Raw genomic sequence first — 26,345 nt, forward strand, 5'->3', positions numbered from 1 at the left:
GATTATTCTAATGTTATAAATTTGATATTTAATACATTAAAATTAATTTAATAATATTGTTATATATATGATATAATCTTAAAGAATTTTAGGTTATAAGGATAATTTAGGAAGTAGAAATAAATAAGTATTAAGTATGGAAAACACAGATAAAATTGAAGAAAAAGTCTCTCCACCTAAACAAATTAAAATTGATTCCACTTTTCAATGTGAGTTATTTTATATCATATTTTATATTATATTATATTTTTTTTTAATTTAAATTTAATATATAAATTTTTAATTTTGAATGTATTAAATATTAATATTTTACATAGCTGCATTTAGCGAATTAAGAAAATCAGAATTTTTTAATGAAGCTATACCTGGTCCTTCTAAAGCCAAAGATTCTTCAAAATTTAGTTCATTGTTAGTCAGTTTAAAACAAGTAAGATACATATACATAAATTTTTTTTGTTATTTAATAATTTTTTTTTGATATTATTTAATTTTATAGAAAGGTAATCCATTATTGAAATTTGTAAATAATGTCCCTTGGGAATATTCTGAAATTATACCAGATTATGTTATGGGAAAAGCTACTTGTGCTCTTTTTTTATCAATACGTTATCATCAACTTAATCCTGACTATATCCATGAACGTTTGAAGACCTTAGGAAACATGTATAATTTAAGAGTACTTTTAGTACAGGTTCATTTTAATTCATTTTAATTATTATTATTATATGTAATAATAAATATATAATTATATTATATACATTAATAAAATATAGGTAGATGTGCCAGAACCTCATCATGCTTTAAAACATTTAACAAGGATTTGTATTTTAGCAGATTTGACATTAATGTTAGCATGGAATCCAGAAGATGCAGGAAAAATTATTGAAACATATAAAATTTATGAAAATAAACCACCTGATGCAATTATGGATCGAAGTGAGACAGCACCATATCAAAAAGTATATATATAATATATTAATAACAGTATATCAAGACTTTTTTATTTTATTTTATTATAATTATGTTTTTTTTCAGTTAGTTAATGCTTTGACAACAATTCGATCAGTTAATAAAACAGATGCCACAACCCTTTTATCAACTTTTGGAACATTAAGTGAATTAATAAAAACACAATCAAATACACTAGCTCTTTGTCCTGGTATTGGATTACAAAAAGCAGAAAGAATCCATAAAACATTGCATGAACAATTTTTACGTCCTTCAAAATCCATAAAATAATGAAAATAAATGAAATATAAATTTGCATAAAATATTACATATAATGATTATAGTGTTTAATGAATTATGTGAAATTTTTTCAATACAATTAAAATTTATAAATTTTTTTATTGTATATTTTTATTTTTTATGTTTGATTGTATGTACATTTTTTTATATTATAAAATATATTTATATAAGAATAAAATAATATATAAGAATAACAATTCATTATATAATATAAAAAAATATGAACAAAATTTATTATAATTTATAAAGGAAGAGATCATTGGTATGATTATTCTATATCAATGATTCAATTTTTATAAAAATATTATTAATCTAATTTTATATTTACTTTGAATCCTACTTATAATTATATTATAAAAATATATAATATATTCACATTTTCAATAATAATCATATTGAGCAAAAAGAATGTGTTACATCTTCAGCATATTTTTATATATTCTTCTCGCAATATGTATAATTTTATTATATGTTAATAAATTTCGTAAAATATTTTCATTCATATAATATCTAATGCATCATTTGATTTATACTTTATATAATAAAAGTTTTTATCCTTTTTTAAATTTAAGTAATAATATAGACAAAGTCATAAAAATGATTATCCAAATAAATGTAGCAATAAAACCATTGTAAACGGTAGGCTCTGAAATTGACCATCCTCTAGCTAACATAGCTCTCAATGAAGCTGTACTCTTTGTAAGAGGTAAGATAAAACTAAACCATCGTAATCCATGATCCATTCCTTCAATAGGCCATATTATTCCACATAACATTACAATAGGTAGAAAAGCACCCATTGCAAGATATGTAGCGGTTCTTTCGCTTTCACAACAACAAGCAATAACAGATCCTAAAAATTAAACTTAATTAAATTAATGAATAATGATAATTATTATTATTAAAATGATTCATACCAAAACACATTCCACATAATCCAGTAAGAATAGTCAATGTACCAATCCAACCAATGTTTCCTTCATTAGTGATATCGAAAGCAACAAATGTAACTAAAAGAACCATAATAGATTGGCCTGTCATAACTGTAAATTGAGTTATAACTTGTCCAAAAAGAATTTCTGTTCCAGTGAGACCTATTTGTAACAAATAGTTTTATAAGATATATTCAATCATTTTCATTCATAATAAATTATTTACCAGAAACTAAACTTCTTTCAAGAAGACCTTCATTTCTTTCTAACAATAAGGAACCGGAGGCCAGTGCAACCGACAAGAAGAAAATTATTCTACAATATAAAAACTTTTATAGAATAAAAAAAATTTTTAAAAATAAAAGATTGTTTAAAGAAAGATATATATTATTTTAAATATAGAGCAAATATTTATTGATAAATACTTACGTTAAAATAACACCAGGTGCCGCAAAGTCGGTGAAATTTGGATCCAGAGGACCATAAACTGGTGTTCTAAACTGTATAAATATATATTTTTATAAATTTTTTTACTGTATCATAATATCTTTTTAAATTTTCCCACTTACATCTATTGGTATTTTTGCTATTTTCTCACTATAATTGCAAGCAATTGATAATTCCTTAACAAATGCTTCATATGAAAGATAAATACTTCTTTGAAGAAGTTGACTAATTTGTTGATCTAAAAAAAGAAAGAAGAATCAAGAAAAAAAATTTTTTCTTTTCAATGAAATTTCATAGATATTTATTTGATTATATAAATATTTATTAATCATTATTTATCTGATTATATAATATTATTTATTATTTATTAGTTATAGATTAGAAAAATTGAAAAAAAAATTCAAAAAAAAAATGATTCTTAAAATTTAATTAAATTTTGATATATAAACTCACTAGACATGTCCATATAAATATTCATGTTAGAATATTCCGTACTCCATTTATCAGTATTTTTGCCATATGTAATTCTTGTTTCTAAAGATTCCGTGTAATTCCAGGGAAAAATTATAGCACCCCATACGTTGCCTCGTTTCACAGCTTCTTTAGCATCTTTTTCATAATCATATGGTAGAAATTTTATCGATCTTTCCTCTAAGTGATGTAAATATCGACAACTTAACTGAGTCCAATTACAATCTATTGCTGGTATACAAGGTTCCATACTGTTATTCAACTCATAATTTACTATTGCTAATTCTAAATTTTTTGGATCTCTGCCAATTGAAATGCAAAATAAAATAATTTGAACAACTGGCAGACCGATAATGAATAACATCATGCTGAAAAAAAAATAATATCAAATATAATACAATTTTTAAAATATTATATTTAAATTATTTTCTTTTTGATGAATATATTTCAAAAAATATAATTTATGCTTATAAATATATAATTACGAAATTAACAGATCTATAAATATTTGAAATGAAATATATTGATACATTTCTTTCTTTTTTTTTTGAATGTCGTTCAATTTTCATTAAAAACATATAAAAATAGATATAAAATTTAATTTATTAGAATACTTTGTTATAATTTTTTGAAATGATACAAATAATTAAAAATTCGTTATTATTAATTAAAAAGCGTATATGGTAAAAAATTATTTAATATTATATAATATTAAAAATAAATTGACAACTATTTTCACTTATATTTTATTGTTATTTTTTTAAGGACTAATTTTAAATTATATTTTTTGCGTAATACAATTTTAATTAATATAAAATAATTAATATAAATAATTTTCCTGTGTAAATTTGAATCTTCAAAACATTATAAACAATTGCAGTTGTCAAATTTTATATTAAGTCTATTTTGTGTTTAAAATTTCTTCTCTCCTCATGGTTTATCTTTTATTAATTTACTTTTATATACTAGTGCAAATTACTTATTATTTTGTAATTAATAAAAATAATTTAAAAGTAATCATATGCTAATAATCATTATCTATTAAATATTTAATCTATTCAATTTCATTTTCAATTTAATAGTGAAATATTATATTTTTGGAATTTATGAACATATTTTTCATGATAAATGTATATTTATATTTTATTTTCAATACTTTTTCCATATTTATTTTTTCAAAATTTTTTTTTGTATTCAAATTTTATTTTCTAATTTTCAAGAAAAATGAAATGAATTCTTAATACTAAAGTAAAATGTCTAAATAAACACAAAATTTAGTATACAAAAATATCAGACTTATTTATTAGTAATTGAAGTTTGCATTAGATAAAACATGATAGAAAGAGAGTGAAACATCTTTTCCTCCATTACATCGCTATCACATTTTATTTTCAGTTTATTTCATTTGAACTTAAATTGCTTCTATTTTAATAAATAATTCTTAATTTTTATGTATCATCTTTTGTATTTATTTTGATCTTTAAAATTGTTCATCAAAAATTTCCATGAATAGAAATAATACTTTGTATATTAATTGATTGAAAAAATATTAATATTGTAAAAATTTTATTTATTTTTATTTATACTTACGCTACGTTTCGCCACATCCATAAAAAGTTTTTCCATATAAGAGCTTTCATATGCTGTGGATCGATCATCTTAAAACTCGTGGTGCCTTTTTCTTCTGGTGGCATACTTGGAATCTGTTTAAATCATTTGTTCAAATTAAAATTCCACAAAAAAAAACTAATAAATAAATAATGGAAGAGAATTAAAACAAAAAAACATAATCAAAAAAAAAAAAAAACAAAGAAATGAACGTACATTTCCTTCATCGATCACAATGCTTTTTCTTTTACTAGAAACACTAATATTATCACCAAATTCACCACTCATTTCATCATCTACGTTTGTCTGAAAAAAAACATTAAATGAATTTTTAATGTCAAATTAAAAATGTTCTTAAAAAAATTTATTGAAAAAAAAGAAAATATATTAAAAACTTATGTAAAAAATTGTTTTAAAAATCAATTTTTATATTTAAAAAATTGACAAAGCGGATATTATAGCAAATTGAAATAAAATTTAAATAAATAAAAAGTTATAAAAGAAAATATAAATATATATATATAAACAATAAATTAAAAAATTAAGAAAAAACATAATATGATAAAAATGGAAAACATACACTTTCAGGAGGAACACCAGTAACACTGCTGAGGATGCTACTTCTTCTTCGAAGACCTATATTTTGTCGTTTACTTAGTTTTAAAAATACATCTTCTAGAGTATCTAAATTGTGAATTTCCATTAATTTCGTTGGCGATTCTTCAGCAAGTAATTTACCACCTCTCATTAAACCTATCATGCCAGCTTGTCTTGTTTCTTCGATATAATGAGTGGTGATTATAATGGTTTTATTTTTATCCTTTGTCACGTGGAGTAAGTGATCCCAGATATTTTGTCGCAAAACAGGATCTACACCTACCGTAGGTTCATCCAGAATCATCAATTCTGGATCAGCCAAAAGAGTTGCGGCAAAAGATACACGTCTCTGTTGACCACCGGATAAATTCTTCACGAAACGATTTTCTGATGGCAGCTGTAAAAACTGTTGAAACGATTCATGTTAAATTATTTTGTAGTTGAATATTAGATTAACTTTTTTATAATTATATATATATATTATTTCTTTTTATTATTAATTTCTAATGAATAAAAATTTTCTTCCATAGTAACGTTTAAATTATTAAAATTATTAAATTTCTATAATTTTTTTCAATAAAATTTTATAATAATATAATTCTTGTTTTCAGTAAATAATGTCTCTTACTATATAAAAACTTTGGATAAAAAAATTCTAAATATTGAATAAATCAAAGAATAATATCATTTTGTAAGTATTTTTAATTTTATTTATATTTTAAATATTACATGTTCATAATGTTTTAAATATCAATATTTATCAATATTTATCGTAAAATTAAGGAAAATAACATTATAATTATAATAAAAAAATAAAAAATGATAATAATAAAAATAAAAAAAAATAAAAAATGATAATAATAAAAATAAAAAAAAATATAAAGAAAATATAAAGATATTCTGAATTAAAAAAAAAATTAAAACTTAAAAGCCCTTGTAGCATTTCAAAATTAATTTTATAGAAATTATTTTTTTCATGTTAAATTTGAATTAGAAATCTAAAATTAGAAGCAAATTTTTTTTATTATTATTAATTATATACTAATAATTATATTAATTTTTATTTTTTCGTTTTAATGTAAATTTCTTTAATTTCTTAATATTTAAAATAAAGTATTTACTAAAATTAAAATATTTATAAAAATATGTGTTATAAGTTTATAGCAAAGTATTTTTAGTAAATAGTAAATATATTTAGTAAATAATAAAATATGTTTAAATAATAAATATGTTTATATAATTTTAATTTGACATATTTTTAAATGTTTTTATTATTTAAATGCTGTTTTCTTTTTATTATAATTTTTAAAGTAATTTTTATAATTCAAGAATAATAATTAAACAAAATAATTAAAAAAATCTAATTAATAACTAAATATTTGCAATTTCACAAATATTTAAGCATTTATATTTATATTATTATTATTATTTCATTATAATATATATACTTTTTAAAGATCTTATTTATTATATACATTATATAAGAAGATTGTTATATAATACTAATTTACTTCTACTAAACTAATTAAACTTTTAATTTATTTTTTCAATTTTAATTTATTAATTATAGGAAAATATATTGTATTTTCTCTGTGATTAATTCATATTAAATAGATGTACTTTTGCGTAATATTTAACAAAATTATAACCATCATCATTATGAATACGTTAATTGAAACATTGTATTTATCATCCGATTAAATAAAAAAAATTATGTCAACATTATTTATTGAAATTGATTATTTGTATATTAATGTACAATTAATGCAAATTAAAATGAAATATTTTTTTATATGATATTAAAGTATATTAAAATATATGATATTAAAATTATACATTGCTCATTTTATACATTAAGACATTTTATACATTAAGATAATTTTAATTTTTTATTAATTCAATTTAATTTATTTTTTTTTCTTTAACATACGTTATATATTAAATTCGTTTTTTTTGTTTATCTTGATTTATTAAAACGAGATAATTTATTTTCTTATTTCTTTTAAATATAATCATATGTAATATTAAAATTATAATTCAATAGTCTTACCTTTACGAGAAAATCTAATTTCTCATTTACTTGTTTTGTACTCATGCCAGCACACCAACCGAAATAAATGAATGTCTCCCTTATGGAGAATTCTCCATACAATGCAATTTCCTGTGGCATATAGCCCACACGTGGGCCTGGAACACCTGATCCTTTGGAACCTGGTCGACCACCGAGTACCCAGATCTCACCGGAATTCAATCGCTTTCGACCCACAATGCAAGAGAGCAACGTAGTTTTTCCACAACCGCTTGCACCAAGTAAACCATATCTGGAGATAAATATATGAATTATAATAATGTAACAATTTATTAAAATTTACTCTATATTATATTAATATATTATATTCTATTATAATATTATTGATTATATATATTATCAGATTAAATTTAATTTTTTTAATTATTATTATTATATATACATTAAGACTGAAAAAGATTTCATTATTATATTAATGTCTTCCAATTTATTTTTACTTTAGATTTTTCTAATAAAAATTTTAAAAAAATTAAAAATTATTTATTAATATTTATTATTTTTATTATAAATATATATTATATATTTATAATATTTTATTATTTATTTTATCATTTGATTTTTAAATTAATTATTAAAAGTTTCTTAAAAACTTTTGAAATAACTAAAAATTAATTGAAATATCAATTTAAAATAAAATGGAATTTTATTTTTCAAATAGATTCAAGAATTAATTTCTAATATGTTGAAAATAATATAAATAAAAATGGGATTAAATTCAATATGTATTTGTATAAATACGAATTTTAACGATTAGGAATCAATTTCATGATTTTACAAATTTTAAATATTACTTGGAAGTAATAAGTATTTTAATAATTATACTTGAAATGTATTCATATATCATTTTTATATAAGCTAGCATTTTTGAAATGTGTCTTTATAAATTTCAAAATGATATTTATAAATATTTCAATGTAAAAAAAAACGAAATCATTCATCAGTAGTATTTAAATTTTAGAAATCAAAATTATATAACAGATTTTAAATAACATATTCAATATAATACTTGTAATTGCATTTTATTTTTTTAATTTGTAAATATTTAAAAATAATATTATATTGGAAATATTTAGTTTTAATCTATTCTTTTTTTATCAATGATATTCATTGTTTTTGTAAATATTTCAATTTTTAAATTTTCTAAAAATAGAAAAATTCTAAAGATAGAATTGAATTATACATAAAAAGTAAATCTTTATTCATAAGTTTAAATATACAATATTATTATTGTTTCTTTCCAAATATTTATTATATATATTGTTTATATTTGAATTTAATCAGAGTTGAAACTAATTTGTGAAATTCTTAATCATATTACAAAATATTATATAATCAAAATATAAATATAATATAAATATATATATAAATAATAAATTTGTATATATTATATATATTATGAAATTAATTTTATCTCTCTAAATAAATAAAAATATTGATTTAAAAATTAAAATTGTTTTAACAATTAATTATCAGAAATTATAATTACCATTTTACATTAATATGATATTATATCATTATTATTTTTATCTATAATTTAAAAGCAACTATTATAATTTTAAAGCAACTATTTATCATATTAATTCAATAATTAATTATAATCTCTTTAGGAATATTTAGCTTAAACTTTTAATAGATATATATATAACGCATAGTCCAACTAATAGTTCCGTTATTCAAAATTTTCTTCGTTATTCGGAAAACAAAAGATAAAAACAAACAAAGTAAAAAACAAACAAAAGATAACTTTATTTTTCAATAGAAATTTTCTTGGTTTCAATAAAATTACGTGGAAAATTATTTATTTTTTCTGAAAGAAAAAAATTTTAATCATTATGTAGAAGAATTTATGTGTTTGAAATTTGGAATATAATGTATTCAATGGAAAAAAAAAATTAAGATAAAAAAAATTATAAAAGAATAGTTTCTTAAATAAGAAAGATTAAGCATATATACATAATATGATTCTATTTTTATATAATTAAAATCTTTTTTAAAATCTTTTCTTTTAAACTAGTAAACTAAACTATTAAATTAAAAACGAAGAAAAAGAATTCATAAATGATAGAGAATTTCTATTTTACATATTTTTCTGCATCATCATTTGATCTTTAACTTGTTAGATTTACTGATTGTAATATATGACTATATTACTAAATATAATAAATGTAATTTAACATGAACTAACATTTTTCTTTTAACTATTATTATTTTATTTTATTATTTATTATTATTATTTTCATAATATTTCAGACAAATAAATATTTATATAGTAAACGATTTCTTATTTTAAAATTAAAGTTAGCAATTATAACAACAAAAATAAAAAAAATTTTATAAATTTTCTAACTTTAGTGTTATATTATAAAGAATATTTCAAATTTTTTGTTCATTTGTTCATAGTGTATGAAATAAAAATTTCATCATTTTTTAATTAATTATTTAACATTATATATAATTATTTGTCTAATATTATAATATAATATTAGATAATATATATATATATATATATATATATATATATATATATATATATACATACTCTTCAGAAAATATTTACATATTATATATTTACAAGAAAATCTTATCTAACTTAAAAATTATGATTTTAATTAAAAATAAAATTCTTACGTATAGTAATGATGCAGTTATATATGAAATCATTTTTTTTCAATAAAAAATTTTTTTAAGAGAATAAAATCGATCACGAAACTTTTAATGTTTTTTTATTTTTATAAAGAGTACTTATTTTTTACATTTTATGAACTTCAAAAATTTTTAGTTTAAGATATAACGTAGTATAAGATATATATATATATATATATATAGAATTAGATACATAAGAGATATTTAAAATATTTTTAAATAGAATATTACTATTTGTTTCAATTCTTTTCTCTTTAAATATTCTACAACTAATTAGTGCTATTTTGAAATATTCTATTATCAATTATTACCAAAATTATTTTGCCTAATATAAGATATCATCACTATAGTGTTAGATTCTTCATATATATTTATAATATATGATATATATTTTAATATTTTTTTTAAATTAATATTTAATATTACTGCTAGTCAGTTACATAGTCAATGGAAAAAGCTATTTTTATGTCAAGTTACGAAACTTACATCGTGCCTTTCGGCACAGTCATGTTCAGCCCATCTAAAATAATATTCGGATTATTTTTGTTGCCATATTTCTTAAAAGCTCTTCTCACACAGACTGCCTGTTTTTGCAATGATTCCACGGAAGAGATCTGTGTTTGCATCTGTGGTCTTCGGGTTTTCAATTCCAAGGAAGCGGTCCGTATGACCGGTGGCTCGTTGATAGTCTCCATTTCTACAAGGCAAAAGAAGCAATTACTTAGTATTTCCGTGAAAGTGATTCATAATCGATGAAGCATTTGACGCTTATTATGATCGCTGTCTAAAACAGTGTTTCTCAACATATTAGTCTTAATTTTTATATTTTTTCGTCATCCAATTGCCGTTAAATTTTTAATGATTAATAGAATTAATTATTAATAATTATTAATTTTTATTAATTTTATGTATAATTATATATGATAATAATTATTATATTATATTATATTATTATATTATATATAACAATATAGTTAATCTAATATATGTATACAACATAGAATAATTAACTTTTAATTTTTGAATAATCAATTAATTTTTTAAAAATTAGAAAAGAAACAGAAGTGAAGAAATTAGTTTAAATATTTATATTATATTAATATATTATTAAATATATTCTTATATTATACTTTTTTATATTATATTTTATATATTTATATTATACTTTTTTTATCTGTATAAATCATCATAATATTTTTTTTCAAATATAGAAAATATTTATTAAAAATATTATTAATATATTAATATATTAATTAATTAATATATATTAATATATTAATATTATTATTTTTAAAATAATATAACTTAACTTATAATATAACTAATATAACTAAATAACATAATATAACTAATTTAATATAACTAAAATAACATAACTTTTTCCTTTTTTCTGGAAAATGATAAAAAAAATCGACTAATCAAAAAGCTTAATAAAACTTTCGTTAAATCACGATAAAAAATTGCGTATATTAAAATATTAAATTTTTATATTATGAAAAATTTAGAATAAATAAAATAATAATTCAGTATAGAAAATTGATAATAAAAATACGGCAAATATTTTGATTATATATTTTTAATTTTTTAACATGTCCAAAAGAAAAATATACAAAATCAACTTCTCATAAATATTAACGCAAAAAATAAAATTATTATATATCTTTTAATTATTCAAAAATTTTCGAATTTTTATTAAATTTTTATTAAAATATTCTAAATTTTTATAAATATTTAAAATAATTAAACTTTCGAAATATATTCGAGCTATATATAAATATTTATAATTTTATTTATTTATACAATAATATACTTTAATTTATCAGATTTTTTAAAAATGTTATGTTACAATATTTAAATTATAAATATATTACAAATATTTGATATATTATATCTATGATACACTATTTATGATACATTATCATTAAAAAAAAAATTTTAGATAACATGATAAAAAATTTAGAAATGCTAATTTGATTTAAATTCAAATAATTTGTAATGTGTTAAATTGTACTTTATTTTATTTGAAATATATTTCTTTATATTTTTCTATCGCTTAAAATTACATTTAATATCATCAAATAAAAAGTTTAATTCTTTTAAAAATTTAAAATTGTAATTTATCTCATTTAACGTAATATAAAATTATAATTTGTCTCAATATGTTCATTTTAAATTATATATATTTATGTATATTATGTATTAAAAATAAAAAATATATATTGTATAATATTACTTATAAATTTGTATAATCTTTTTTATTGAATTTAGTTCAGATTTGAATTAAAATAACTTGAATTTGTTTATCAATGTAAATTTATTATTAAAATTAAAATGATTTTTTCTATGTTTATTTTCAATAAATTTTGTTAATATAAAATTAATAATATTTTTTAAATTCAAATAATTTGAATCTTTTTGTCTATTTTATTTATTTTATTATTATTTTGTTCAAATTAATCAAATTAAATCTAAATAATTTAACTCTTGTTATAAATCATCATTTAATGATCAAATTTGGGAAATTATGTATGTAAATCATTTATTTTATTTAAATTATTATATAATTATTATATTATAATTATTATATAATATTATATAATATATTTTTTATATTTATATAATCTTTAATTCAAATATTTTGTTGATTCTTTTTAGTATAAATTTATTAAAAGCATATATTTATCTTTTCAAATTCCTTCATTATACCTTGTTCTCATCGATCAAAATTATTGTTTGAATCTAGGTAATTTTAAATTTATGTATATATTTAAAAATCAGTTTACTTTGTATAAATTATTTTTTAATATCTAAAATGATATCAAATGAGATTATTTTATTTATTCATTCAATTATATTATTTATTCAGTTATATATATATTTATATGATTATGATTATATGATTATATGATTATGATTATATGATTATATGATTATGATTATATATATATATATATATATATATATAATCATAATCACTTCAAAAAAGAATACTTGATGTAGTTTATAAATACTTTTTAAAACATATATATTTTAATAAATATTTTAAATTTTAAAGAATAATTAAAGAAATCTCAACATTTGAAACTTGAAATGATATTTGAAATCAAATAAAATAATTAATATTTATTTTTTACTCTAATGTTTTATTATTTAATAATAATATAAACAATATTTTGAAATTGATTTCGATTTAAAATATAATCGTATATAAAAAATAAATAAGAGTAACATGATTATTATGTAATTTTATGATCTTTAATAAGAATTTTATATATTACTTTCTAGTTGAAATAATAGCTGAGTCAGAATTAAAAGTGATTAACTGTAGTAATATTTGAATGCTGTTTCTATATATATCACGTGAATTAGATGTATACTAGATATAAAAAATAAATTATAACATAAAAGTTTCATATATTTCGTTATAAAAAAATACTTAAATTATTAATATTTTTAGAGATATTAGTTTTTTCAAACCTAAAAGTTATTCAGTAAATATTTTTTATTTCATATATATCAATAATTTAATATCAATAATTTAAAATAACGTTAATTTTAAAAGTCAATTTTTATAAATCGATAAAAATACTTCATTAGATTAAGAAAGATATATTATAGAACATAGATATATTATAGATTATAGAACAAATTTATATATAAAATAATAAAAATGTTTTCATATAGATTTTTTTTTGCATTAGTTTTTTCAAATTTAAAAATCATTTAAAAATTTTTTTTTAAAAAATAGAAATGATCTATTTTGTAGATGGATTATTAAATTTTTTCTAAAAAATTAACAAAAATTTAATTAACTAAAAAAATATTTTTTTTATTAAGAATTTATAATTTCAATCAATAACTAATTACTTTCTCTATAAAATTATTAATGTCTTTAAATCAAGTTTCTTAAGATTTTTTGAAACATGATCTTTTATAATATTCAAATAAAATATAAATATTTTATTTTCAATGAAAAATCACATATTTAGTTAGGAGTCAAAATTAGTGAAATATTAATGATATATAAAAATGAAATTTATGAAATATTAGTTACATATAAATATATCTATCATAGCAAACATAAAATAATTATAATAATTATATATTATTATTATTAAATTATATATTATTATATATTATTATATATTATATTATTATATTATTTTAATAAAATATTTGATATTTTTTCAATATTCACCAAAATATTCATAGGATATTCATAATTCATTAGGATATTCATAAACTATAAGACATATTTATTTATGTATTTTTACATTAAAATAATAAATACTGCAAATTTTAAATATAAAATTTAAATAATAAAAAAAAAATAAATTTTTATCAAATATTAAATATTAAATAGATTTTAATCATAAATAGTTATAAATAAAAATAATCGTAACGATCTTCTAAAAATCATTTCATAACTTTCTTTCAAATAGAATATTTTAATTCCAAGAAAAAATATTCATTTTAAAAAAAAATTATATTTTCAGAAAGAAATATTTTCATTCCAAAAAATAATAATTTTTTTGCCAAAATTGAACTTTATGTATCTATATTTACTAAAACACATTATACTAAAAAACGAAAATCTATTTTTTTCTCATTATCATTATGACTCATTCTCAATCTATAATTTAAAGATTTTCTGAAAAATCCCACATATAAAGATCGTAATGAAGGCCAAAGAATGGAAGTTCACTCATACGTAATCAATGCTCAATCATGTGTATGTAATTCATGAGTGATGTAACGTTTGTAACAAACTCACTCTCACCTATCTCGTTGGCTGGACCAGCCAACCGAAGAAAGTGGTTTCGAGTGCGTTCAAAGAAACGCTTTCGTTCTCATATGTTTTCTTCTATTTACCGAGTGCATTTAAATGTTCGATTGATCCACTACTAATAGACATTTTTTTTCACACCTTTTATCATTTTTTTTATGCTTTTTTTATTCATTTCTTTTTTTTCTCTTTACTTTTTCAAATACGTTGTATAATTTCGATTCTGAGAAATGGACGCAGTTCATTCGAATGGATCTTTTCAAGGACGAGACGTAGTTTTAGAAATACCAAAAGTGAAAATAGGATGGAGTAGAGAAATTGAAGATTTTGTAATAAGAAAGAATTAGATTCATTTATAACAACTTTAGAGAAATTAGAAAAAAGAAACGTATGAAATTATTGCTTTAATTTAACATAATTAGAAAGAATTATATTTATTATTTTATATGGTAAATACAGATATCAATAAAAAAAGTCGATTTATTATAGATTTTGGGTTGTTTTATGTATCAAGAATATATATCATTATCGTTTTGCTAATAATATTAAAAAATATAATAAAAATTAATAGAACTTTTTTCTTGTATTGAACAGAAAATTTTTAATTAATAATTTTTAATTAATAAATTTTAATTAATAAAATATCAATAAATAGTATATTTAATTATTAATAAAAAATAAAAAAATATTTTAACTAATTGAAGAAATATATTTTTTTACATAATAATTAATAATTATTGATTTGATAAATTTTAATTTCAATTTTTGGAACTATTCATGGATTTATCTCAAAATATCAAAAAATAATTATTTTTTATTATATAGATAATAAAACACATAATTTATTGATTAATTTTTATAATTTTTTATAATTTTTTTAATATTTTTTATAATTTTATTAATCAAAAATTCTTTTTTCATGTAAGAGTTGAATGATATCACATCATATTATTAAGAAAATTATAACAATATGTATTTTAGTCCTTAATATATAAAACAATTCAAAATATAATAAATACAAATAATCGTCTATTTTTATTGATATTTATTGTTTTTATTAATATATTATATTTAGTTTGCATCATTTTTATATTTAATCTATAGCACACAATGATTTATAATTTTTTTTTAGATATATTACGTATAATAATTTAAAAAGTATTAAAAAAGAATTTTTTTTTATAACAAAATTTTCAATTATAAATCAATAATATATATAAATGATTATAATATAATAGTGACAAAGATAATAAATTTTTAGTATATTTTTTTTAAAGAATAGATTATTATGAAAAATAACAATTAATTAAATCTAAATTGATATATTAATAATTTATAATTTCTTTTTACATAATGTACAGTTACACTAATAAAATAAAATATAATGAAATAAATTTCATTACTTTTACATTATGTAGTATTAATAGTTTTTTTGATTTTGTTATTAATAAATTTATGAAAAAAATTACATATAATTAAAAAATCAATTTTGCACTATTTAAATATTTATATTAAATTAATAATATCATAAATTATAATTATGGAATTTTCTCTACGAGAAATTTCCATTATTTAAATTATTTAAGAAATATTAAAAATTTGTAATATAAATAAAATTTAAATAATATAATATATGTGTATTTTAATTATATATAATCTTTGTAAAAAATTTTTTCATATTATTTTAGTTATATTGTAATTTATATGATAATATAAATGAATATGTAATATACAATATATTCAGTTAAAACATATAAATATATAAAATACAAATAATATGAAAAAATATTTCAAATAAAGTTGTTTAATATATAAAGAGATGCATTATATAGTATTATAAATTAATGTATAGAAATTATATGAACACTTTTTTATATGAATATTTTTTTAAATAATATTATAATATAATATAATATATTATAATATATATATAATATAATATATTATATATATATTATATATATATTATATATTATAATATAATATAATATTATTTAAAAAAGTATTATATTATAATTAATTTAATTTTTAAATTGATATAATTCGTTATTTTTTACAAAAAATACTAAGTTATTTAAATCAAAAAGTATTAATAAATTTAAACTTATTTTAACTTAAAATTTATATAAGATTATATATAAGATTTATTATATAAAAGCAAAGAAATATATCTAATATACTTTGCTTTTCTTTGTTTTTTATATGATAATTCTTATTCAAGTTAAAATATTTTTTTTAAACTTAATATTTTTCGATTTAAGTAACTTATTAGTATCAGTTTCATAAAATTTTTTTATAAGAAATAACAAATTGCATTAATTAGTGTAAAAAAATTATATAGTTTTATTTATAAAAATAAAATTATTTTCTATTTATCAATCTATAATAGAAAAGTTATTAATTTTATGTAATGTATATTTCCAATTAAATCAAGAAAGTATATATATATGTATGTATATTGGATATGTATATGCATATAATTATATATCTAAATGTAACACATATGTGTATATTTTTATTTATTATATATATTATTTTATTTTATATTTTTTTTATTATATATATTAATAATTTGTTAATAAACTCGAAATAAAAGTTTTAACAAAGAAAAATGTTGCTTGAAATTACCTTAATTAAATTAATAATATACTAAATTAACTAAATAATTAACTAAATTATTATATTATATTAAACTAAATTATGTTTTCATATTTTTAAAACATTCTATATATATATATGATGAACATAGATCAAAAATATATATATATATATATATATATATATATATATATATTTGATATATTTGATAATATACATACTGATAATATTATATATATTATATTATAATTTTTATTTTTTTTTTAGTATAATTTTTAATTTTAATTTTAGAATAATTTTATGTAATATTGTGTAACATTATATAATAATTTTCATGATAATATTTTATAAATATATTTATTTCATTTTCTTTTGAATAAATTATTTCAAAAAATTGAACTCTTTTTTTGTTATTTTATAAATATAAAAAATCATGTAAATTTCTTTTCTTCCACAAAGATTTTCATTATTTCATTAATTGATATTATATAATAAACAAATTTTTCAAATTTAAAAATTTATCATTTTCAGAATTTTAGTTTTTAGTAAAATTACAGAATTTTAGTTTTTAATAAAATAAAAGATTTTGTAAATCATGATGTTTTATATCCGCTTTCTTCTGGTTTCTATGCAATTAAAATACTGATTATATTATAACGCCAGACACCGTTTACGAAACCGGCTTATTTTGCAAGATCATTACATTTTCATTTCGAAGATTGACCGGATGTGTTTAATCAGAACCATATACTGTTAAAAAAAAACCATCGTGAAATCCATTCAAACTGACCTCATTAAGTTCTGTAGTATTGACAAATCTGACCATAATTCAATCTTAACATTTTAGCTTAAGTTTCGTCAATGTAAATCAGTTGCAAGAAACAAAAACATACTTGGAATTTAAAAAGATTGTAAAAGAAAAGAATATTCCATGTTAAGAAGTATTTTTTATTATTGCAATCTTTATATCTTAAATTTCTTTGATTCTTATTTACAAAAAGATTTTTAATGGTTTTAAAAAAATTTTGATACGAAATTGAATTATTATTCAATTATTTGTATTAAAAAATATTTTATTAGTAAAAAAATAATCTAAATAATCTAAATAATATGTAAGAATTAAAATAATTATAATAATATTTGTTATCGATAAAATTCTTTACATAAAATCATGATTTATGATATTTCTCAATATCAATATTACATTTAAAATTAGTTATTATAATATGTAACTTATAATTTTAAGGCTTAAATATTTCAATGCAAGAAAAGCTATAATTAATGCAATTAAAATTATAAAAAATATAATGTTTTTACATATATTGACGTATAAAAACATATTTAAAAATATTAAAACATATTTAAAACATATTTAAACATATTTAAACATATTTAAAACATATTTAATTCCATAATATTTAACTTTATAATATAATACTTTTATAATTTTCATTTCTTTATTTTAAAAAGATAATTTATGTTATTGTTAATTGAATAAGAATAAATTTCATAATAATTATTTTAACTCATTTACTTTGACATTTATTTCTTTCTATTAAGCAATATTAAATAATAAAGATAATATTTTATTATTATATTTTATTGTTAATAATTAGTAATAATTATTTTTATAAATACGCAATAATAATTTTTATAAATTAATGTTTAAATTGTGTATTTTTTAACAAAAGATTTTTAACAAAAGAATCATAAAATTTATCGTTAAAAAAATTAACTTACTAATTGTTTTATTATATACAATATAATATATAATATATATTTAAAATGAAGAAATAAAAATTATAAAAGTATTATATTATAAAGCTAAATATATAAGATAAATATTTATTTTTTATTCATTTAAATTTTATGTGTTTAATATCCTTTAATTTTTTATTGGTTCTAATCTAGAATTAATTTTCTAAATCAAAAATTATTATAAACAATTTTATAAATGAAAATAATTTATATAATAATTAAGTAAACAATTTCTAAAGAAAACGATTATTTTTTTTATAAGAATTTAAAGAAAAACTCTAGTCCTTTTATGAAAGGCAAAATTTTAAAAGAAAAAATATACAAAGAATAAAATTTTGATATCGCAAAAATAAAAATATAAAGAATTAAAGAGTTTATTATGCAATTTGAAATATCTTTTTTAAACTGACAAACAAGTTCATTGAAAAAAAATTGTCTATGTGAAAGTCCAAATAAAATGAAAGTGATTAGATATAATCAAAAATAGTTGAATTTTTGTAAGTAATCGATAATGAGATAAAATCTTTATGAATCAGATTGAATTATTTGATATGAATTATTTGAATATTTAAGCAATTTCAATAGAATAAAAATATGTTTATATTATATTTAATTAATTGAAATATAAACAATATATGATTTTTAATTCATTATAAAATTTATATTTCTTTTTTAAATAAAATATTTATTATATTTGTTAGAAAAATGGACTAGTTAATAATTAATAAATTATAAAAATATTAAATATTTTATATTATTAGAATATTTTAATATTTTTATTTAATATTACTTTTCAACTAAACACATAAATAATAATTGGATTATATTTATATATAATTATATATATAAATTATATAATATAATTATATATATAAATATAATTAAATATAATTATATATAATTATAATATATAATTATAATTAATATGAATAATTTATATCAAATAATGTAATATTATATAATATTATATATAATATCTATAATAGTATGAATTATTATTAGTAGTATTATAATTGCTGTANTCTTTATTTATACATAATGCAATACATTTTACAAAGATTATGAAATCAATAATGAAAAAACAAATATAAACCATTTATAAATAATAAATTAATAATAATTAATTTATGTTTTTATACAGCGATATAAAAATCAGTAATTTAGTATGATTATTTATTTCAATATATTATTTATTTTTATTCTAGAAATATCATTTTAATTATTGCAAATAAGAAATTTATGATTGTATCTTATAAATAAAAAAATTTTTTAAAATTTAAAAATCATACTCGCAATCAAAGTCAATAAGTTATTAGAATATTTAAGAATTATTTACATATTTAATTTATTATCTATTTGGTATATAATGGTATATATATAATAACAAAATAAACTATGCATTATAAATATTGGAATAATGTGTCACATTATATTTTTTCTTTGATTTAATTATTATGATTTTTTCTGGTAATTTTAATTTGATTTTATAAATATGATTAAACTTTTACTTTTATAAACTTATTTTTATTATTTTATAGCAATATTTATTTTATTCTTATTTAATAATTAAAGCTAGCTAAAAATTATAATTGACAAAAAAAAATAAAATAAAGAAGAAATAAAATTTTAATAATAGAAAATAAGGAAAATATATAAAAAAAGTAATTAAAATTGTTTAAGTACAATGTATTATTTGTAGTCTACAGATTACATGTTTATGCATGTTTGTGAATTTATAAAAAATTTAAATATGCAATTCATGTATCATGCGGATACGTCATACTATATATATATATATATGAAAATATATGATATTAACGAAAAAAGCTTATTATAATATTTACATCATTCTTATAATTTTTTTAGAATTTTTTATTAAAATTAATCTTTGTATAATAGGATGAAAAATAGTTAAAATTGTATGGTTATTTATTAATGATATATTATATAATTAATTATTAATATATATTATGTATTATATAATTAGTTATTAAAATTATATAATAATTAATAATTATAATATAATTATAATTATTAATTATAAATGATATATTATATATTAATAATAATTTTTTTTAAAAATAAAAAAAATAAAATAATAAAAATAAAAATAATAAAATAATAATAAAAATAAATGTAATTTTTTTTAAAAATAAAAAAAATAATAAAGAAAATATAATTTTAATTTCTAGTTTTTTGTGCAAAGAACGTTTTTTATCTTATTATTTATCTATTATTAATTAAATTTTGAGATGATGCAAAAATATACATGTACATATATGTGTATACATTTAACTTGTAAATTTTTGATCAATATTTATTTATAGAAAATATTTTTTTTTGTATGTATAATTTGCAATTACTTTTCTGTCAAGAGATTATTCTCATATATTATAATAATAAATATTATAATTATATTAAAAAATTATAAAAATAATAAATAATAAAATAAATTATTAAATACAATTTAAATTGAAAATTCTACAGAATATCCCGTAATTTGTTAATTCTACATCAATCATGAATTTAAAAAAAAAATGAAATAATGTATATAAATATGTGCAAATATTATATGCAAATATTTGTCTTTGTTTATAAAATATAAGAAAATTTTAAATAATTGGAAAATAAATAAATGAATTGGATATAAAAGATTTATATTGTGTAATCATCTTATTTCCTGGATTTAAAGTAATTGGATTTTTAAAGTTTTTTATATGAAATGCCTATTGAAAATGTTGAAATATCATAATTTACAATAGAAACAAAAATTACGAATATATATATTTAAATAATTTGTTTTATATTCTAAAATATTGATATAAATTATGTGAATAATAAATATATATTTTAAATTATAATATGTATTTTGTAATAAATATATATTAAAAAATTATTGTACATAATCATATTCAAAAATGTAATCATTTCATGACTAATGATTAGTGAATTAATTATGATTTTTGATAATAATCATGATTATTTTTTTAATTATCAATGATTACTAATCATTAAACAATAATATAATTTTATTTTAATTATTATATTAAGTCCAATTTTGAAAAAAGATACTATAATTAAAATTAATGAATCACAATGAATTTTATTTTCGCTAATTAACATTCAATATTAATTATATACAATAATTTTTATACAATTATAAATATTATACATAATATTTATTTATTTATTTATTTATTTATTTATCATTTATTTTTTAATTTATTATTCATCATAATATTTATTAAAATTTTAATGAAAGAAATAATCATTAAATATATTTTTTTCTGCATTATCCTATACTTATGTTTTTTATAAAATCATCATTTTTACAAAATAAATTTTATTCATATCATTACATCATTAACATTTACATTCATAATTACATCATTGTTATTAAATAATCACTTCTGTTTATTTCTGTTTTTTATAACAATTTAAATCGCAATTATTTATTGCAATCATTATAATTTAAATTGCTAAGATATTGTTGTGTAAATTGTTGATACTAAAGTTTTGTGAATAAAAATCAATTGTGAACTATATTTTATTTAAAAATATCATTATATCATTATATAAAATTTATATTTCAATATGTTATATATTACAGTATATATATATATGATTGTATATTCTTAGAAATATCTTTAATAACAAAATTTTTAAATATATGCATGACATTCTTGCGTGAATATGTATGAATGTGAATCAATTAAAAAACTGAATCATCAATTAAAAATTAATTAAAAATTTTTAATTATAATAATTAATACAACGAAATATGTATCTTTTTTGTAAATTTCTTTTAAAATGTCTGTGATTTTGGTAATAAATAATAAAAATAAAAAAATTAAAAATATAATATTAAAATTAAATGATAATAATATGATATTAATGTTAATTGATATTTTTACATTTTAATATATATCATCGAGATTTGTAATAAATTAATTGTAATAAATATTAAATATTCAGAAAAGTTTTTATTAATTACTAATTCTAATTAAAGTTCTAATTAAGAAATTGAAGAAAAAAGGAAAGAAAAAAAATTAAATATTGGCAAAAACTATATAATATTTTATTACATGAACATGTACGTAGGCGAATAACGTACATGACTGAATATTTTTTTCTATTGATATTATATTTTGAATTATTGAAATTATAAGAAAAATTCTTCTAAAATAATTGCCACTTGATTATTTAAATTTTTCTTATTCAAATTATTCTTCCAAATTCGATATATTAATTATTTTAAAATTTTTATTAAATTCAAATATTTATATTATATATAAATATAAATATATATATATATAAAACACTGTGTAATATATATGTATATAATGTGTAATATATATATATATATATATATAATATATATGTATATAATGTGTGTAAATTATATTAATATATAACATATAATTATATATATATAATAATATATAAATTATATTTAAATTATTTATTTTACTTTATTTTATTATTAAATCATTTATGTATCATTCATGAATATGAAATAAAAATTATATTATACGTATGTACTTATAATAATTTTTGAAGAGATTATTTTAAAAAGACTTTTAAGAGATATAAAATTGTTAGAAATTGTTTGTAAATATATATTGATATTTAATTCTTTTAATTATTTCGTTTAATTTTTCATTTTTTTCTAAAATTAAGGAATTATTCTTTTAAGGAATTTTAAATGTTTTCATGATCTTTTTCCTATATTATTAATAAGATTTTCAATATAATTATATTTCGAAGATTTGAATCAAATTTATGATTATTATACCATAAATTTTTATTGATTAGTTATATTATATATATACAAACTATATAGTAATAATGGCATATTTGCATAATTTTTCATGCGATTCATCGAAATAAAAATGCAAATTTAGATATAAAATTTCGGATGAAAGGTCCACTTTTTTGCATAAAATAATGTAGCGAATCATAAAAAACACTTTTATATGATATTCTTTTTTTTACAAAATGCAATGTGAACCGTGTAATTATTATCATAATTATCAATTATTAATGATAAAATAAATAATTAAATATTTCAATTTGTCATTGTTTATGATTTAAAGAAAGCATATAAAAAAAATTATTTTCTCATAAGTTGTAAGTCATATAATTAGATTATAGATTTTTATGAAAAATCACATTTTAATGAATGTAATTAAATAAATGAGGTTTAAATAGAAATCCGCTTATTTCTTAAATATTATAATACATATAATATTTTGGATATTTTATGTTTGTTGTTTTTTTTGCATGTCATATGCATTCTTTAAATTTTTATTCAAATTTTGTACAAATATTCACATTTTATTTACATTAATAGTCAATTTAACAATTTATTATATATATAATTTAAATAATGTATAATATATATAATATATTAATAATGTATAATAATAATATATTAATAATAATATTAATAATGTATAATATATATAATATATTCATAATAATTATATTAGAAAAATAATTATTTATAAATTATTTACAAAAATTTTAATCAATTTTGGAAAATATTATTTCCATTTTTGAAATTTCTATAATATTTAATTTGATATCGAATGTTTATTAAAAAATTTTTTTATTTTTTTTAATTTAAATACATCAATACGTTAAAAATTTTTCAAAATTAACATTATTTTTAAAATTGTAATTTCAATATTATAATTCTATTTATTTATAATAATTTTCCGATGTTTGCAATAACCATAATAACATCAATTTTTTCTCTTATCATTTTTCACTTTATCATCATTAAGTCATCTTCTCTTATTTTCACTTTTTGGTCTAACAAGCATGCAATTACTAACCTGTGACACGGACTCCAGCAACGTGTTCAATTATTAAATATAAGTTTCTTTCTTAGCAAGCAATAATTATTAAATCAAATTTCTTTCAGTCAATTAGACTTCGCGGTTCGATTATTCATCACTAATTCCATAATCATCGATTAAATTTCACTATTAGTCCGACATTTTTTTTTAATCACTTTATCAAAATAAACTAACTCAGACCAACCTGACAAACTCTTCTTTTATTATAAAACTCTATTATTTTATTCAAAACAATGTTCCCAGAAACTGATAGCTTTTCTTTAATCTATTGTTTCTTCACACGAAATAAAGAACAAATGATTTCTAATTGTTTCACTTTTTTGAAATTTTATAATTAGTCTAAGATTCGAACCGTCATTAATGACATAGATTATACACCGGTCGAGAAATATGAATCAGGTGGTGAAGTGGCCTGGCCGAAGTATCACTGAGAACTGACTTGACTGGCTACAGAAGAAAGAATCAAATGCTTGTGCAACACCTTGAGCCGTGTTCACCGCCGAAGGAACGGGCAGACAAGTTCGCAGTGGGGAATATTGCGAACCATAGCTATTAAAAATACTGGTTTGCTGCGTATTTGCGGATCGAGATTTTTTTTTGTAAGAACATGTACCATCTGTATCAAGTAATAAAAAGTTGACTATTGCTGTTGCAATTTATCTGAATTATTAAATCGTTGGAATTAAATGGAAAATTTAAGGGATGATTTTTTGAAATTAAAATAAATATAAATTGATATGCAAAAATGTTGAAATGTTATTTTTTAAGGAATTGAATTATTTTATACGAAATTTAATTTTTCGCTTTACCGTAAGATAAAGCGAAAATACCGGTAGAATGAATAAATTTATATTATATTTTACATGTTCTTTTTATTTAATATAAAATAAAATTGTTTATAACATAAAAAATAAATTTCAATAGAATACTTATTGGACTTATTGTAAATTCTAAAATTGATGGTTAAATTTTCTAACTATTTCGTATAATCTATTAAATTATAGAATACAGAATAGAAAGTTTGGAATTCAAAACTTATAATTCAAAATATTAAATTGCAAATTTCAGATTTTAAATTTAAAATTAAAAATTGTTTCTCAGAATTCAGAAATCAGAATTCAAAATTCAGAATTTAAACTTCAGAATTCAAATTTAAAATTTTAGATTTTAGATTTTAGATTTTAGATTGCAAATTTGAAATTCAAAATTTAAAATTTAATTCGAAATTTAAATTTCAGATTTGAAAATTTAAATAAATATAACAATTTATAATATAAATATTAAATTTCAAATCATTTATCTTT

General features: G+C 16.8%; 2 protein-coding genes across 5 annotated transcripts; one reads left to right on the forward strand and one right to left on the reverse strand.

Moving 5' to 3' along the window:
* Positions 1-46: 46 nt before the first annotated feature.
* On the forward strand, positions 47-1,340 carry LOC122713865 (DNA excision repair protein ERCC-1). Its single transcript, XM_043934673.1, has 5 exons — positions 47-209; positions 318-427; positions 497-691; positions 774-959; positions 1,036-1,340. The coding sequence occupies exons 1-5, from the start codon at positions 137-139 to the stop codon at positions 1,237-1,239; spliced, it is 768 nt and encodes a 255-aa protein (XP_043790608.1). The 5' UTR covers positions 47-136; the 3' UTR covers positions 1,240-1,340.
* A 220-nt stretch (positions 1,341-1,560) lies between these two features.
* On the reverse strand, positions 1,561-25,508 carry LOC122713974 (ABC transporter G family member 20-like). Of its 4 annotated transcripts, XM_043934873.1 has the most exons (13): positions 25,018-25,508; positions 10,613-10,732; positions 10,522-10,555; positions 7,354-7,624; positions 5,287-5,709; positions 4,923-5,012; positions 4,689-4,801; positions 3,081-3,466; positions 2,750-2,865; positions 2,610-2,680; positions 2,407-2,495; positions 2,166-2,342; positions 1,561-2,101 (listed from the first exon to the last, which is right to left on the reverse strand). In XM_043934873.1, the coding sequence occupies exons 2-13, from the start codon at positions 10,728-10,730 to the stop codon at positions 1,800-1,802; spliced, it is 2,190 nt and encodes a 729-aa protein (XP_043790808.1). In that variant the 5' UTR covers positions 10,731-10,732; positions 25,018-25,508; the 3' UTR covers positions 1,561-1,799. The 4 variants fall into 4 exon arrangements, with proteins under 4 accessions (XP_043790808.1, XP_043790807.1, XP_043790809.1 ...); XM_043934872.1 differs by having other exon boundaries at positions 1,562-2,101; positions 10,522-10,732; positions 25,226-25,508; XM_043934874.1 differs by lacking the exon at positions 25,018-25,508 and having other exon boundaries at positions 1,562-2,101; positions 10,617-10,732.
* Positions 25,509-26,345: the final 837 nt, after the last annotated feature.

This window comes from Apis laboriosa, unplaced genomic scaffold (assembly GCF_014066325.1).
Source record: "Apis laboriosa isolate Shangri-la unplaced genomic scaffold, ASM1406632v1 scaffold26_cov146, whole genome shotgun sequence".
Lineage (NCBI taxonomy): Eukaryota > Metazoa > Arthropoda > Insecta > Hymenoptera > Apidae > Apis > Apis laboriosa.